The 17,885-nt window shown below is 43.5% G+C and overlaps 1 protein-coding gene across 1 annotated transcript in view; it reads left to right on the forward strand.

Annotated features, from left to right (window-relative positions):
- The window catches only part of LOC135557757 (uronyl 2-sulfotransferase-like), a 123,682-nt gene that overhangs the window by 76,124 nt on the left and 29,673 nt on the right, over positions 1-17,885 (forward strand). Inside the window, exon 2 of the mRNA XM_064991338.1 lies at positions 5,007-5,050. Within this exon, the coding sequence (XP_064847410.1) occupies positions 5,007-5,050 (44 nt within the window). The remainder of the gene's footprint in view (positions 1-5,006; positions 5,051-17,885) is intronic.

Genomic DNA, 17,885 nt, shown 5'->3' on the forward strand with positions numbered 1-17,885 from the left:
ATGCCGCAGCGTACATGTTGGACCCCAAGAGCATCCTGTCTGGTGCAGAGATCAACAAGGCCTATGGTGTCATCACTACCGTGTCCCAACACCTTGGCCTGGATGATAGCAAGGTTCTTGGCAGTCTGGCGAGGTACACTTCCAAGCAAGGGCTTTGGGATGGAGATGCATTATGGCAGTCTTGTCAACATATACCATCAGCCACCTGGTGGAAGGGAATTTGTGGATCTGAGGCTCTTTCCCCTGTTGCCTCCATCATCTTCCAAATCCCACCAACATCAGCCGCCTCAGAACACAACTGGTCCTTGTTTGGGAACACACACATCAAAGCACACAACAGGCTGACCAGTACAAGGGTTGAAAAATTGGTGGCCATCTGGGCGAATTTGAGGCTTTTTGAGCCTGACAATGAGCCATCCTCAACAAGGTTGGAAAGTGACAGTGAAGATGAGGCCCCAGAGTCTGATGTTCAAGAGGTGGACATTGAGGAGGTCCAGGGAGAAGACATGGAAGTTTGAGAGGAAGACAACCAAAGCTTTAGTTTCTAGACTATAATTTTTTCTAGACTATCATGAGTCCACTCATTTCATTAAAGTTTAATTCATAACTAAATTGTTTGTTTAATTTCTATCGGAAGGATTTAATCATTTGCACTTATGTCTACTTATGATAAGGTAAAATGTTTATGTTTCTGTCTCCATGTGGTATGGTAAATATATCCAATGCAATAAACATCTACATTTAAATTGTATTAATATTAATTTGCATATATTTCCGTTAATTCCCACAGAAAGTTTCCACCTCTGAATAAAATGTGCAACCCTACTCAAATGTGAGAGAACGTATACCATAGACGTTTCTATTCCAAACCATAGCATGAAACCATAGAATCCAACCATAGTCTTGTGAATGTAACCAAGGTGACTAGAGAACTAGATTTGTCTAGAGAAGAACTCCATGGAAGCTCAGTAGATTCCACCGCTCCTGTCGTTGTGGGTGGATGGTAGCTGTCTGTTTTTACGAGTATGTGCCCTGGAAGAAATTAGTTCCAATCCCCGTTGCAAATGATAAACACACACAGGGGTCGGCCCTGAACATGAATGACAGGGAGGAACTGAAATGTCTGTCTCTCGTTTCCCCTCCCTGGGACGACCTCAGATGCCTCTGCACGACCTGCCAACCAAAGCCTCCCTCAGCATTCCTCATTAAGAATGCATTATGCATGTGTGAGTGCATGTGTATGTGCATGTGCATGTGTGTGCAGCAGACATACTTGAGGGTGTGTGTGCATTGCAACTGTCTCCATATTAATATACTGTCGCAGCTGACAAACTATTGTGACACAGAAGTGTTATAGGAAGTCACGCTGACACTGTATAACTCAGAGGCCTGCAAGGATACTTGCTGGAGTGTGAGTGTGTGGTTGCGTGTGATTCTGACACCAGGCCACTGTTCAGATAACTAATTGACCAGAGTCCTAACACCACAGCTATCAGAAAGGGTAAACAGGCTATGTCCGAAATCTGGCATGTCTACTACTTACTTAAACTGCATACCTGTAGTTACTAATCATACTACGTACTACTTAGTACACACTGTTTAATAGAGTATGCAGTAAGCCACGGCCGCAACATACTACTTTTGGTGCGTTCAAGACAACTGAGAACTCTGAAACAAAACGGTACACAGTAGTAGGTCTTTGTAGACAGAAGGTAGTCTTTGGTAAAAGGGGTAAATTGGTCATCAAAAAGAAAGGAGAACCAAGGCCTCTTCATATAATTGATTAAAATGCCTTTATTTGTATAGCATGTTCAATGGAAACAAATATTTAAACATCTCTGATGTGTTTCGGCTGCATGGCCTTTGTCAGGGAATATAAAGATGATAATACAATGTCTTCTTTTGAACAGCATTTTCCAATTAACCCCGAGTTGAAGAGAGAGTGGTTACAGAATTCACTGGATAGATGCCTTAACAAAATGCAAACCAAGGCTAGTAGAACCACTAGAAAAGCAAAAGTGGTTGTCATGTTCTGACCTTAGTTCCTTTATTATGTCTTTGTGTTAGTTTGATCAGGGTGTGAGTTGGGGTGGGGAGTCTATGTTCTTTTTTCTATGTTGTATTTCTGTGTTTGGCCTGGTATGGTCCTCAATCAGAGGCAGCTGTCGATCGTTGTCTCTGATTGAGAACCATACTTAGGCAGCCTGTTTTCCCCATTTTAGTTGTGGGTGATTGTTTTCTGTTTAGTGTTTTTCGTCACCTTATAGGTCTGTTCGTTTGTCGTTTTGTTCAGTGTTCAGTTGTTTTATTAAAATAATGGACACTTACCACGCTGCACATTGGTCCTCCTCTCTTTCTCCAGACGACAACCGTTACAGTGGTTCTGGCCTTGAATAGGATTGGACAAAGTAGTTCTAGCCTTGAATAGGATTGGACAAAGTGGTGAGAGTAGGAGAGCCGTACATTTTATAGTACACAAGATCACAGCAATGGACCACGGAAGTCCAAGCATAGCAGAGGGCAATAAAGCATTGGATGACTGTTCAATTAGATTTTTTCCAGTCAGAGCATGATTTTTCAGACTTCCCTGTCGTCTTGAACGCACCGTCAGTTACGGCTTCGCAAATGACCCGGCAGTGGTGGAATAAGTACCCAATTGTCATACTTGAGTAAAAGTAAAGATACCTTAATAGAAAATGACGCAAGTAAAAGTGAAAGTCACCCAGTAAAATACTACTTGAGTAAAAGTCTACAAGTATTTGATTTAAAATATACTTAAGTATCAAAAGTAAATTGAATTGCTAAAATATACTTAAGTATCAAAAGTAAAGTATGAATAATACAAAATTCCTTATATTAATTAAGCAAACCAGATGGCACAATTTTCTTGTTTTTTAAATTTACTTATAGCCAGGGGCACATGCCAACACTCATTTGTGTTTAGTGAGTTTGTGTTTAGTGAGTAGCATTTGTGTTTAGTGAGTTCTCCAGATCAGAGGCAGTGGGGATGACCAGAGATGTTCTCTTGATAAGTGTTTGAATTGGACCAGTTTCCTGTCCTGATAAGCATTTAAAATGTAACTTTTGGGTGTCAGAGAAAATGTATGGAGTAAAAAGTACATTGTTTTCTTTAGGAATGAAGTAAAAGTTATCAAAAAATACAAATAGTAAAGTACAGATACCCCAAAAAACAACTTAAGTAATACTTTGAAGTATTTTGACTTAAGTACTTTACACCACTGTGAACCGGAATGGATCATCTGTAGCCTTACCCAGTGACCTTTCACTACAGCAAAGTGTTGTTGTTTTGGGCTGAAGTTAGCTAAGTAGCTAGCATTTAGAAAGACGTAATTGGAGTAAACTGGAGTTAACTGTAGACCTAAGCATGTATCAAGTGAAGAGTCTCAACTGAAGCTTGAGAGGAATGCGGTGCTGAGGCAGAGGGCTCGTAATGAGGACGACTGGTTACTACTCTGAACTGTATGTAGTGACCTTTCTGGCGCCCAAAGCTGCAAAGGCATCGCCCAAGGGTGTGCCATACATTGTGCAGGAGAAGTCCAGTGGCTACTCGACTCAGCCTGGTTCCCAGAGTAGCTAGTCTTTTACAAGATTGTAAAGACTCCATCTTCATCAACCATCTCCCTGACCACCTTTCTCTGATCAAGCCATGAGCTGTCCCTTATTCTTTTTGGAGGATGCATGCACTCAAAGACTTGGCCTCTATTGGCTGACCTTGCCAACTACAGGTAAACTACTCATGACCATGTATTTCTTGTTTGTTTGCTTTTGATGCGCGTTGAGATTGTTATGAAAAGCGCTGTAGAGATTAAATCAATTATTATTATACCAAAGATGGTTTATTTAGTTTAGTGGAGCAAAAAGCTCTGATGAAGGCTAAGAGGCTGACAGGTAAGCTTCAATAAAACAGTGATAGTAGCAAGAGCAGCGTGCAGGTGTGAGTGTGAGTGGAATTGTTGAAAGTGTCTATCATAGTCCAAAACGTATACGCGTACACACAGCAGTGTTCTAGAATATTGCACTGTTGGCTTTGATACTTTTTGCCAGTGAGTAGAGGTCCTCCCTTCTCTTCATATTTAAGAACAACCCAACTTCCCCCTCACCCTCTCTCAATCTCTCTCACTCTCTCTCACTTTCTCTCTGTCCCCCTCTCAGTCTCTCTCACTCTCTCTCTCTCCCTCTCTCAATCTCTCTTACTCTCTCTCTCTCAATCTCTCTCACTCTCTCTGTCCCCCTCTCAATCTCTCTCACTCTCTCTCTCCCTCTCTCAATCTCTCTCTCAATCTCTCTCTCTCTCCCCCTCTCTCAATCTCTCTCACTCTCTCGCTCAATCACTCTCTCTCTCCCCCTCTCTCAATCTCTCAATCTCTCTCTCTCTCTCTCTCTCTGTCCCCCTCTCTCAATCTCTCTCACTCTCTCCCCCTCTCTCACTCGCTCTCTCCTTGCCTCTGAATGTTGTAGAGGTGATGGGAAGTATAGCGTCTCAGTGTCTCTGGACGCGCTCCGCTCCGAATGCAGAGTGGAGAAGAAAAGGCCGCTGTCTGGAGCCTGGTCCTGGAGTTGGAGAGTGGGCTGAAAGGAGAGCATAGATCCTCAGTGTGAGGCGGCCTTAAAAGGGACCCTTTGTCCAGAGATGAAACGACTCCATAACTGGCAGATACTGTATAAATGGGCCGTAGCTCACTCATGATGACATTCCCACACTTTATGTAGATGTGAAGGTCGCTCTGTTTTTCTTAGAGAGATAGTGACTGGCCAGGCCGGGCTATTGGTGGTTATTGACAATTGTTGTGGCTGGATGTAGATTTCCTTCCTGTCTGTGTGATATTTATTCAGATATTTATTGGTAATCATTGACCTGAGGTCACTAGCCTATGGAATCTTAACTCAGTCAAATGGATTTTGCCGCCAGTGGATTTGCCATTATACGATTGAACACTATTGGACTGTAGCCCTGAATAAATATCTATACCTCTGTTTCTTCACAGGAGAATCCACATATCTCGATGACCACGGACCCCCAGCTCCCCGCGTAAGACCATCACAAAAGCACTCCTTTTTCTTTTTCATTACTCTATCACTTCATCTTTCCCTGCCTCACACTTCCTCTGATCCCTCTCTTTCCATCCCACTTCCTGTTTTCTTCTTTTCTTTCACACTCCCCTTTCTTTTCTCCATCTCTCTCTGATGTGCTGCCCTGTGTATGTGAGTGTGACAGTCCAGTCCATGCAGGATAAGGGTGAGGTCTATGTCTGGAGAAGCTGTGTGTGAACATACTCTAAATACCAAATACTGACACACACACACACACACACACTAACACGCACACATGCCCGCACACACACACTGGGCCTTGTGTCTGGCCAGCTGCATCTGTCTGCCTCTATCTCACTTCTACCCCTCTGGCCCTCTCTATCTCTCCCTTTCTACCAACCCTCATCCACACTTTCTTTGATCCCCTATTTCTACCCTTTTACCTATCACCCTTTTATCTATACTGAACAAAAATATAAACACAACGTGCAACAATTTTAAAGATTTTACAGAGTTACAGATGATATAAGGGAATCAGTCAATTCAAATAAATACATTAGGCCCTAATCTGTGGATTTCACATGACTGGACAGGGGCGCAGCCATGGGTGGGCCTGGGTCCCACTTTGGAGCTCGGCCCACTCATTGGGGAGAAAGGCTCAGCCAATCAGAATTATTACAGACAGAGATACTCCTCAGTTTCTTCAGACGACCCCGCAGGTGAAGAAGCCGGACGTGGAGGTCCTGGGCTGGCGTAGTGTCTGAGGCCGTTTGGATGTACTTCCAAATTCTCTAAAACAATGTTGGAGGCAGCTTATGGTAGAGAAATAAACATTCAATTCTCTGGCAACAGCTCTGGTGGACATTCCTGCAGTCATCATGCCAATTGCACACATATGTGACATTGTGTTGTGTGACAAAACGGCACATTTTATTTTCCCCAGCACAAGGTGCACCTGTGTAATGATCATGCTGTTTAATCCGCTTCTTGACATGCCACACCTGTCAGGTGGATGGATTATCTTGGCAAAGGAGAAATGCTCACTAACAGGGAGGTAAGCTTTTTGTGCATATGAAAAATTTCTGGGATCTTTTATTTCAGCTCATGAAACATGGGACCAACACTTTACATGTTGCGTTTATATTTTTGTTTAGTATACACCATTATCTCTTCTCTCTTAGATCCACCTCTTTCAGTCTCTTTTTCCTGTCTCACATTCCCCCTTCTCTCTGTGGGTGAGACGCATATTTCTGTGGTCTTCGTAAATGTAGCTAGGCAAGCTCGCTTTGTTCAGAGTTTATCTGACGTGTGTGTGCATGTGTTTGTTCACGTGTGTGTGTGCATGTGTCTGTGTGAGGAGTCTGGCTACGTGTCTCTTTGGAGCTGATCTGAAGGTCTGGTTGTCCTAATTAAGCCTGGTAACATCTGGCCGATGTTTATATGTTATTAAGTTGACTTGGAGAGGCCTGTTGAAGTGCATGCTATTAACCCAGGCTAACTTTGAGGTAAAGTAAAAGCCAGAGTATTATCTGTCTGAACAGGGGCTGGTCTGAACTGTGGTGAAATGGTCTGAACTGTGGTGGAATGGTCTGAACTGTGGTGGAATGGTCTGAACTGTGGTGGAATGGTCTGAACTGTGGTGGAATGGTCTGAACTGTGGTGGAATGGTCTGAACTGTGGTGGAATGGTCTGAACTGTGGTTAAAAGTAGCTCTGAGTTGGGCCAGTAGTTTTTCCTGACCCCTTCACCAAGATGAGCTATATGTTCACATTGACAGGAAAGACTGTTGATGAGAAACCTGGTGCCTGGCTCATACCAATCTTGTTTTTGTACTGCTAGGGTTCAACAGAGAGGCTTTTGGTCATCTGGACAGGCTCACTGGTCTTCAAATGGCCGATAGTCTGCCAAAGGCAGCCAGGAACAGCTTGTTTACCACAGAACACAAACACTGTGTACTATTGATGGCTACACATTGTTTTACAATGGATCAGATGAGTAAAGGAAGGGTTGCAATTTATGTGAAATCCGAGTTTAACACCTCTGAAATTCTCTCGATACCAAAGCCAAACAATTTGAATTTCTTGCGGTTAAAGTGAACATATATAAGGACTCCCGCATCACTGTCGTCGGCTGCTACAGACGCCTTCTTCTTCAGGAGACGCACTTAACTATCTTTCTGATGTCCTGCACAAGCTAAATGACTCTGAATTCATTATTGTAGGAGATTTGAACTGGGACATGCTTACATCTGTCTCGGACTCTTAAAGAACTGTGTGACTCTCTGAATCTCGCTCAATTAATTAATGCTCCGACTTGACCGAATCCCAGAGCACCTAACAAATCAACGCTATTGGACATTATTCTAATGAATAACCCTCACAAATACACATCGACTGGGATATTCTGTAATGATGTCAGTGATCACTATGCAATTGCTTGTGTTAGAAATACAAAAATGACCAAAGCCAAACCCTGTTAGATTTTTAAATTACCTTTTAGACAATTTGTTGAGCAAGCATTCTTACTTGATCTGTACCATAATATTGACAGAGTAAGTCTGATTCTCCATGTTGACACTGCCTGGGACTATTTTTATATGACATTTCTGTCGATTTGTGATAAGCATGACCCTGTGAAGAAATGTAGAATCAGTGGAAAGGACAATCCATGGTTGTCAGATAACTTGGCCGAATTAATTAGAAAGAGAAATACATATCTCTTGGGCTCAAGCTAGACATAGAAATGCTCCTGTTGACTGGGCCTCCTTCAGAGTGCCCAGTAAAGAAACAAATGCACAGGATTTATTGAAGTCCAAATCAGATGACTATTTAAATGCAGTCACAGAGAACCTAAACAGCCCTACCAAGTTCTGGAAGCTAATCAAAATAGTGTCAGGATCTAATGTCTCCTCTGACCTTCCTGACCATTTAATGATGGATTCTAATGAAGTGAAGGATAAACACCCATATTGTAGGGGTTTTAACAAGCACTTCATATCTGCTGGTTCAGTCTTTGATAATGGTGGGACCCAGGCTTCTAATGTCAGCTCTGTTACAGTCAACTATGATATAGGCCCTCATGTCAACTAGAGATCGGCCGATTAAATTATGGCCGATTTTCAGTTTTCATAATAATCGGAAATCGGTAATTTTGGGCGTCGATTTTGCCGATCTTCTTTTTTTTTGCACCTTTATTTAATCTTTATTTAACTCGGCAAGTCAGTTAAGAACACATTTTAATTTTCAATGACGGTCTAGGAACGGTGGGTTAACTGCCTCGTTCAGGGGCGGAATGACAGATTTTACCTTGTCAGCTCAGGGATTCAATCTTGCAACCTTACAGTTAACTAGTCCAACCACCTCTAACCACCTGTCTCACGAGGAGCCTGCCTGTCACGCGAATGCAGTAAGAAGCGAAGGTAAGTTGCTTGCTAGCATTAAACTTAATCAATCATAATCACAATAACTACACATGGTTGATGATATTACTAGTTTATCTAGCGTGTCCAGCGTTGCATATAATCGATGCAGTGCGCATTCGCGAAAAAGGACTGTCGTTGCTCCAAAGTGTACCTAACCATAAACACCAATGCCTTTCTTAAAATCAATATACAGAAGTATATATTTTTAAACCTGCATATTTAGCTAAAAGAAATCCAGGTTAGCAGGCAATATTAACCAGGTGAAATTGTGTCACTTCTCTTGTGTTCATTGCACGCAGAGTCAGGGTATATGCAACAGTTCGGGCAGCCTAGCTCATTGAGAACTAATTTGCCAGAATTTTACGTAATTATGATATAACATTGAAGGTTGTGCAATGTAACAAGAATATTTAGACTGATGGATGCCTCCCGTTAGATAAAATACGGAACGGTTCCGTGTTTCACTGAAAGAATAAACATCTTGTTTTCGAGATGATAGTTTCCGGATTCTACCATATTAATTACCTAAGGCTCGTATTTCTGTGTGTTATTATGTTATAATTAAGTTTATGATTTGATAGAGCAGTCTGACTGAGCAATGGTAGGCACCAGCAGGCTCATAAGCATTCATTCAAACAGCACTTTTGTGCGTTTTGCCAGCAGCTCTGCTGTGTATGACTTCTAGCCTATCAACTCCCGAGATTAGGCTGGTGTAACGATGTGATGTGAAATGGCTAGCTAGTTAGCGGGGTGCGCGCTAATAGCGTTTGAAACGTCACTCGCTCTGAGACTTGGAGTGGTTGTTCCCCTTGCTCTGCATGGGTAACGCTGCTTCGAGGGTGGCTGTTGTCTTTGTGTTCATGGTTCGAGCCCAAGTAGGAGCGAGGAGAGGGACGGAAGCTATACTGTTACACTGGCAATACTAAAGTGCCTATAAGAACATCCAATAGTCAACGGTTAATGAAATACAAATGGTATAGAGGGAAATAGTCCTATAACTCTATAATAACTACAACCTAAAACTTCTTACCTGGGAATATTGAAGACTCATGTTAAAAGGAACCACCAGCTTTCATATGTTCTCATGTTCTGAGCAAGGAACTTAAACTTTAGCTTTCTTACAAAGCACATATTGCACTTTTACTTTCTTCTCCAACACTTTGTTTTTGCATTATTTAAACCAAATTGAACATGCTTCATTATCTACTTGAGGCTAAATTGATTTTAATGATGTATTATATTAAGTTAAAATAAGTGTTAATTCAGTATTTTTGTAATTGTCATTATTACAAATCAATTTTAAAAACCGTCCCGATTAATCGGTATCGTCTTTTTTTGTCCTCCAATAATCGGTATCGGTATCGGTATCGGTGTTGAAAAATCATAATCGGTCGACCTCTAATGTCAACCATTTGAACTTTGAGCCTGTTTCTTATACTGAGGTCTATAAAGCACTAAAGGCTATAGACACTAAAAAGTCTGCAGGTCCAGACAGCCTGGACCCCTACCTCTTAAAGATAGCAGCTGCTATTATTACTGAACCTGTGGCACACATTTTCAACATGAGTCACTTGACCAATTCCATACCCAGCATTTGTAAATCAGCTTATGTCCTCCCACTGCTAAAGGGTGGAGATCCCTCAGATGCTAATAACCATCGTCCTAACTCCCTATCCTGACCAGTCTATGAATCCCTAGTGAGCTCACAGTTAAAAAGCGTCTTCATTGAAAAGAACATACTGAGTGGGGTTCAGTCTGGCTTGAGATCGGGGCACAGCACCACAACTGCAGCTATGGCAGTGGCAAACAACATCATTAATGCACTTGATAAAAAGCAACATTGTGCTGCACTGTTTGTGGATTTATCAAAGGCCTTTTATTCAGTTGGCCATGAATTGTTGCTACTATAGCTAGACTCAGAAACATTGGTCTCAGTGAAGGGGCAGTAAATTGGTTTAGGAACATTCTTTCTGCCAGAACACAATGTGTATATACTGACAGTCACATGTCTAGCTTTCTTGAGGTTAATAGTGGTGTGCCACAGAGTTTTATTTTAGCTCCTGTGTTGTTCTCAATTTGTATTAATGATTTGGGAAATGGGATGCAACCAGCAAAGTTCCATCTATATGCAGACGATGCAGTCATATATTCATGTGCTCCTTCTCTGGTTCAGGCTGTTGAAGAGCTCCAGACTGCTTTTCAGTCACTGCAGGCCTCCCTTTATGGCCTCAAACTGGTCTTGAATGTACAACAAAGTAAATTCATGACCTTTACCAGAGCTAGAACTCTGCCAGAGTTGTGTCACATCTGGTGGCTTATCCATTGACAAAGTGTCATCCTCAGTGGATGAGCAGTAAATTGGTTTAGGAACGAGGGCTTTTACAATTTGGTATCTTGGTATTTGGTTGGATGACAAGTTGTCCTTTAAAGTTCATGTGGATAATCTTATGAAAAGCTGAAATTGAAATTGGGTTTTTATTTTTGTAATAAAGCTTCCCGCTTATGGCTAGAAAGAGGCTTGTTCAGGCCACTTTTATCTCTGTAATGGATTATGGTGACTTGTTGTACATGCATGTAGCCTCCTCTGTCTTACAGAGACTCTGTTTATCATGCAGCCTCCTCTGTCTTACAGAGACTCTGTTTATCATGCAGCCTCCTCTGTCTTACAGAGACTCTGTTTATCATGCAGCCTCCTCTGTCTTACAGAGACTCTGTTTATCATGTAGCCTCCTCTGTCTTACAGAGACTCTGTTTATCATGTAGCCTCCTCTGTCTTACAGAGACTCTGTTTATCATGTAGCCTCCTCTGTCTTACAGAGACTCTGTTTATCATGCAGCCTCCTCTGTCTTACAGAGACTCTGTTTATCATGCAGCCTCCTCTGTCTTACAGAGACTCTGTTTATCATGTAGCCTCCTCTGTCTTACAGAGACTCTGTTTATCATGTAGCCTCCTCTGTCTTACAGAGACTCTGTTTATCATGCAGCCTCCTCTGTCTTACAGAGACTCTGTTTATCATGCAGCCTCCTCTGTCTTACAGAGACTCTGTTTATCATGTAGCCTCCTCTGTCTTACAGAGACTCTGTTTATCATGTAGCCTCCTCTGTCTTACAGAGACTCTGTTTATCATGCAGCCTCCTCTGTCTTACAGAGACTCTGTTTATCATGCAGCCTCCTCTGTCTTACAGAGACTCTGTTTATCATGTAGCCTCCTCTGTCTTACAGAGACTCTGTTTATCATGTAGCCTCCTCTGTCTTACAGAGACTCTGTTTATCATGTAGCCTCCTCTGTCTTACAGAGACTCTGTTTATCATGTAGCCTCCTCTGTCTTACAGAGACTCTGTTTATCATGTAGCCTCCTCTGTCTTACAGAGACTCTGTTTATCATGTAGCCTCCTCTGTCTTACAGAGACTCTGTTTATCATGTAGCCTCCTCTGTCTTACAGAGACTCTGTTTATCATGTAGCCTCCTCTGTCTTACAGAGACTCTGTTTATCATGTAGCCTCCTCTGTCTTACAGAGACTCTGTTTATCATGCAGCCTCCTCTGTCTTACAGAGACTCTGTTTATCATGTAGCCTCCTCTGTCTTACAGAGACTCTGTTTATCATGTAGCCTCCTCTGTCTTACAGAGACTCTGTTTATCATGTAGCCTCCTCTGTCTTACAGAGACTCTGTTTATCATGTAGCCTCCTCTGTCTTACAGAGACTCTGTTTATCATGTAGCCTCCTCTGTCTTACAGAGACTCTGTTTATCATGCAGCCTCCTCTGTCTTACAGAGACTGGACTCTGTTTATCATGCAGCCTCCTCTGTCTTACAGAGACTGGACTCTGTTTATCATGCAGCCTGCTCTGTCTTACAGAGACTGGACTCTGTTTATCATGCAGCCTGCTCTGTCTTACAGAGACTGGACTCTGTTTATCATGCGTCCTTGCGCTTTATTACAAATGCCAAGTCACTCACCCACCATTGCACATTGTACCAAATGGTAGATTGGACCTCACTTTATATGCTCAGAAAGCTACATTTCTATGTGTTCATCTACAAAGCCCTTTTGGGTAAACTCCCTCTTTACCTCTGTAGTCTGGTCTCCTTCACCACCAGCAGTTACCATACCTGGTCTGCTAGGTGTTGCTACTTAAAGTCCCCAGAACATTCACAGTATTAGGCAAGACTGCCTTCTCTTCTTCTACACCAGACGCATGGAATAATCTACAATCCGTGCTTCTAGATATGTTAGTGCCACTGAATGAATTTAAAATATTGATGGGAGACTCTGTTACATAGGAGGGTAAATGCTATTTTTAGGCTGGATCATGTTGTACTGTTGTATGTTTTAATTCTGTAATGTATTGATTGTTGCTGCCTTCTTGGCCAGGTCTCCCTTGAAAAAGAGACTCTGGGTCTCAATGGGCTTTTCCTGGTTAAATAAAGGTTAAGTAAAAAATGTAAGACTGCAATTTGTTAAAACTCACTGATCAGTGGGTTTACAAAGTTGAGAAATGACTGGTAGTGCCTCTTTCCTGTCTCTGTTTTCAGCATAGTTCAAAGCACGTTTAATTGGGCACTCATTTGAACATAGGAGTTCAATAGTTCAATACACTTCTAATTGGTTATTATCCCAAATCCTTGTTCTGCCTTTTTGGCCTCTTTTTGGCCTCTTTTCTGTTGTAATTTTGTAACGGTCAGACTAGCGGCTCTGGCGGCTCCGGACAGACTGGCGGCTCAGGACAGACTGGCGGCTCTGGCGGCTCAGGACAGACGAGAGACTCTGGCGGCTCAGGACAGACGGGAGACTCTGGTGACTCAGGACAGACGGGAGACTCTGGCGGCTCAGGACAGACGGGAGACTCTGGCGGCTCAGGACAGACGGGAGACTCTGGCGACTCAGGACAGACGGGAGACTCTGGCGACTCAGGACAGACGGGAGACTCTGGCGGCTCAGGACAGACGGGAGACTCTGGCGACTCAGGACAGACGGGAGACTCTGGCGACTCAGGACAGACGGGAGACTCTGGTGGCTCAGGACAGACGGGAGACTCTGGCGACTCAGGACAGACGGGAGACTCTGGCGGCTCAAGACAGACGGGAGACTCTGGCGGCTCAGGACGCTGGCGGCTCAGGACAGACGGGAGACTCTGGTGGCTCAGGACAGACGGAAGACTCTGGCGGCTCAGGACAGACGGGAGACTCTGGCGGCTCAGGACAGATGGGAGACTCTGGCGGCTCAGGACAGACGGGAGACTCTGGCGGCTCAGGACAGACGGGAGACTCTGGCGGCTCTAGGACAGACGGGAGACTCTGGCGGCTCAGGACAGACGGAAGACTCTGGCGGCTCAGGACAGACGGGAGACTGGCGGCTCAGGACAGACGGGAGACTCTGGCGGCTCAGGACAGACGGGAGACTCTGGCGGCTCAGGACAGACGGGAGACTCTGGCGGCTCAGGACAGACGGAAGACTCTGGCGGCTCAGGACAGACGGAAGACTCTGGCGGCTCAGGACAGACGGGAGACTCTGGCGGCTCAGGACAGACGGGAGACTCTGGCGGCTCAGGACAGACGGGAGACTCTGGTGGCTCAGGACAGACGGGAGACTCTGGTGGCTCAGGACAGACGGGAGACTCTGGCGGCTCAGGACAGACGGGAGACTCTGGCGGCTCAGGACAGACGGGAGACTCCGGCGGCTCAGGACAGACGGGAGACTCTGGCGGCTCAGGACAGACGAGGCCCACTGTAGGACTGGTGCATGGTGCCGGCACTGGTGGTACCGGGCTGGGGACACGCACCTCAGGGTGAGTGCAAGGAGCAGGAACAAGGAGTACTGGGCTCTGGAGACGCACAGGAAGCCTGGTGCGGGGGGCTGCCACCGGAGGGCTGGTGCGTGGAGATGGCACCGGATAGACCAGACCGAGAAGGCGCACTGGAGATCTGGAGCACCGAGCCTGCCCAACCTTACCTGGTTGAATGCTCCCCGTAGCCAGGCCAGTGCGACAAGGTGGAATAGACCGCACTGGGCTGTGCTGGTGAACCGGGGACACCATGCGTAAGGCTGGTGCCATGTACCCCGGCCCGAGGAGACGCACTGAAGACCAGTGCTTCATGGCACCTGGCTCGATGCCCACTCTAGCCCGGCCGATACAAGGAGCTGGAATGTACCGCACCGGGCTATGCACACGCACCGGGGACACCGTGTGCTCCACCGCATAACACAGTGCCTGCCCAGTACAACGCCCTCTCTCTCCACGATAAGCTTGGTCCTTTTTTGGTGGGTGGTTCTGAAACGGTTGTCGTCTGGAGATAGAGAGGACCAAAGCGTAGCGTGATTAGTGTTCATCTTTTTAATGGAAAACTGAACACCTCAAAAGCACAAAACAACAAAGTGACAACCGAAACAGTTCTATCTGGTGCAGACACACACAGACTGAAAATAACAACCCACAAACCCCAACAGAAAACAGGCTACCTAAATATGGTTCACAATCAGAGACAATAAATAACACCTGCCTCTGATTGAGAACCATATCAGGCCAAACAAGAAACCCAACCTAGAAACACAAAACATAGAATACCCACCCAACTCACGTCCTGACCAACTAAAACAAATAACACAAGAACTAGGGTTAGAACGTTACACATTTCGCAGTAAGCAAAATTACATTGAAAATATGTATTTTCCAGACTTTGATTTCAGGTGCATTTTAGGTGCTGAATAAAAGGTATAAATATGTATTTCCCGGAGGTTGAAAAGACGTATTTTGCGGCCTTTAGGGCTGAGAGATTAACCTGACATTTCAGTTATTTTTCCGTTTTAAACAACTAATTTAGTTATTATTTTTCTGTGCACATTGCAAAATTTCTGTAGAGGTAAATCAGATCAAGCCTGAACTGTGAGATGTAGTTTCCAACAGTCCAATATTCTATATAGTATAACACATAAAATGTGGTAATTAACTACAATGACTATAATACATTGCGCCCCTACTTGTCCGATATGTGTTTCCTGTCTGTGGGCTACATAAAGGACACAGAAGAATGCACAATCGAGTGGGATAGAGCAGTTGATTCACAATTTATCTCTACCTGATAATACATGATCTAAGTGATTGATAGTTGGTATTCAGAGGTCATAAAAGTAGGCCTTATTTCCTTGGAAGAACTACCTAAAAGGTGATTTTTGTCAGTCAGCATAGGCAGCAGCTCTGTAGAGATGAGGTGATAACTTGGAATTCATTCATCAAGTAATCTAATAGAACAAATGTAATATACACAACTAATTGTTTTATTAAAGTAAAGTAATGTGAATACATTATGGTTAATAGGGTGATAAACAGTAATGGACAGTCATTACCTTCATGGGACTTTTATTCATTGTTTTATTCTGTGTTGATACAGCATTCAACCCACATAATGCATAGTGCATTTAATGTTGAAAAAAATGATCGAAACCAAAATTGTGATTATTCTGTCATAATCAAACCGGAACTGAACCAACCTCAAAAAGCACTAACTACCAGACATTGAAATCAGGTGCATTTAGGTGCTGAATGAAAGGTGAAAAGATGTATTTTCCAGACATCAGAAATACGTCTTTTCTGGGTGTTGAAAATATATAATTTACAGATGTTGAAGAATACTTATTTTTCAGTCATTGATTCTATGGCCAAATTTCATCTGCACATACATTTTCAATGAAGTAAGCATTCTATCACAACAGAATATGTGTTCCATCTAATATTGTTCCATCTGTCACACTTACAATATGTTCATTCAAAAGCCTTACATCTGGCAGCAATGATGTACATAGTAGTCCAATCCACAGAATAAACTAAAAGACCACTTCAGCTAAAATAACATTCTCAGTAACGGTTACAGACACTAGTCTGTATGCATGTTCAGGCCGCTGCATGTCTGTTACGCATGTTTGAGTGTGTGCCTGTATTTAGTCTGTTGATTATTTACCTTAGTTGAATGCAGTGGTGGGCCGTCAGGGCCAGCAAGGCCTTCTCTGCTGGCCTTAAACATCATCAGAATATAATTTCTTTTTAAATATATTTCCCCACAAATATGTATTCAATTATTCTCCAGAGTAAGAGTTATACTCTTCATTTCATAGCTTTCCTCTTGGTTGCACTGCTTCCAGCCCCAGGTTGAGATTTGGAGGGCTGGTCTTTATGTTAGATCTTTTATCCAATCATATTCAGCCATCATGTGTTGCCAGGGGTCTAAAATCTGCCCTCAGGCCTTCAGAATCAACAGTGCGGGCGCTTTGTAGCTTAAAGTGAATGGAAATGAAAATTTAGTGTCAACCAATCAGCTTTAGAGTTGGCTATTGTACACCTGCTGGCTGGCTCCAGTGTTACACAGGAGCCAGCTAGCAGGCGTAGTGCCTGCACGCCTTTTGAACCTCAGAACCTCAGAACTAGGAAACTGAATTTGATAAACAAATTAATTTGTGTACTACTAAGCTGTTTTTTCAACCCACAATGGCAGAAGGAGGAGAAGATATCGATTTGGTCGAGGATATAATTATAACGCCATTCTCAAGACAAACTTTTCAAGAAAAGCCTGTCACAGGCGGGAAAGGGGTTCGTTCGCCACTTTCAAAGTTCCAACTACGAGCGCTATCAATGGCTCACAGGCTCCGAGAAGCACTGCAAACTGTACTGCTGGGAATGCGTATTATTTGCAAGTGATCGATTTGGTGTTTGGAGCCACACTGGCTTTGCAAACTTGAGTTGTCTAACCAAGGCAGCAACGAGACACCAAAGTACGGCTGGGCACTTACAAGCAATGGTGCTTTTGAAAACTTTTGGGGACACCCGAGTGGATCTACAGCTCAACGAACAAGCACGCAGGGCAACGGAGCCGCACTATGAAAAGGTGAAGAAAAATAGGGAAATATTGAAAAGACTCATTGATTGTGTCATGTTTTTGGGTAAACAGGAACTGTATTTTTTAGGGGGAGACTTAAAGCTCAAAGTTTGTGGACCAGAAATGGATAGAAGAAGAATATTAATATAACTCTGTTGCACTCGACTATGTTCTTGCCTATTAGTTGAACTGTACTGCATTGTACTCTTCCCCTGCAATTCTCTGAATAAAAATGTAAATTTCAAGGTGACGCAACGCCTGGTTATACTGCGTTTCTGTCTAAATGTATAATGTCTAGAGCCATGGCATCACAATAATGGTAATAAGAGGTGGATTAATTCAGGTGGGACAGGGTAGGACCTTACTGAAGGCCCAGGCCCCAGGCCCCAGGCCCACGGCACACCACTGGTTGAATGCAACGACTGTAAGTCGCTCTGAATAAGAGCGTCTGCTGAATAATCCAAATTAAAATGTAAAAACAAACACTTGCAAAGCATTTTCCTTTACTGTACTGTGTACTTTACTGTAATGTACTGTGCT

The sequence above is a fragment of the Oncorhynchus masou genome, chromosome 16 (genome assembly GCF_036934945.1).
Source record: "Oncorhynchus masou masou isolate Uvic2021 chromosome 16, UVic_Omas_1.1, whole genome shotgun sequence".
NCBI classification, from domain to species: domain Eukaryota; kingdom Metazoa; phylum Chordata; class Actinopteri; order Salmoniformes; family Salmonidae; genus Oncorhynchus; species Oncorhynchus masou.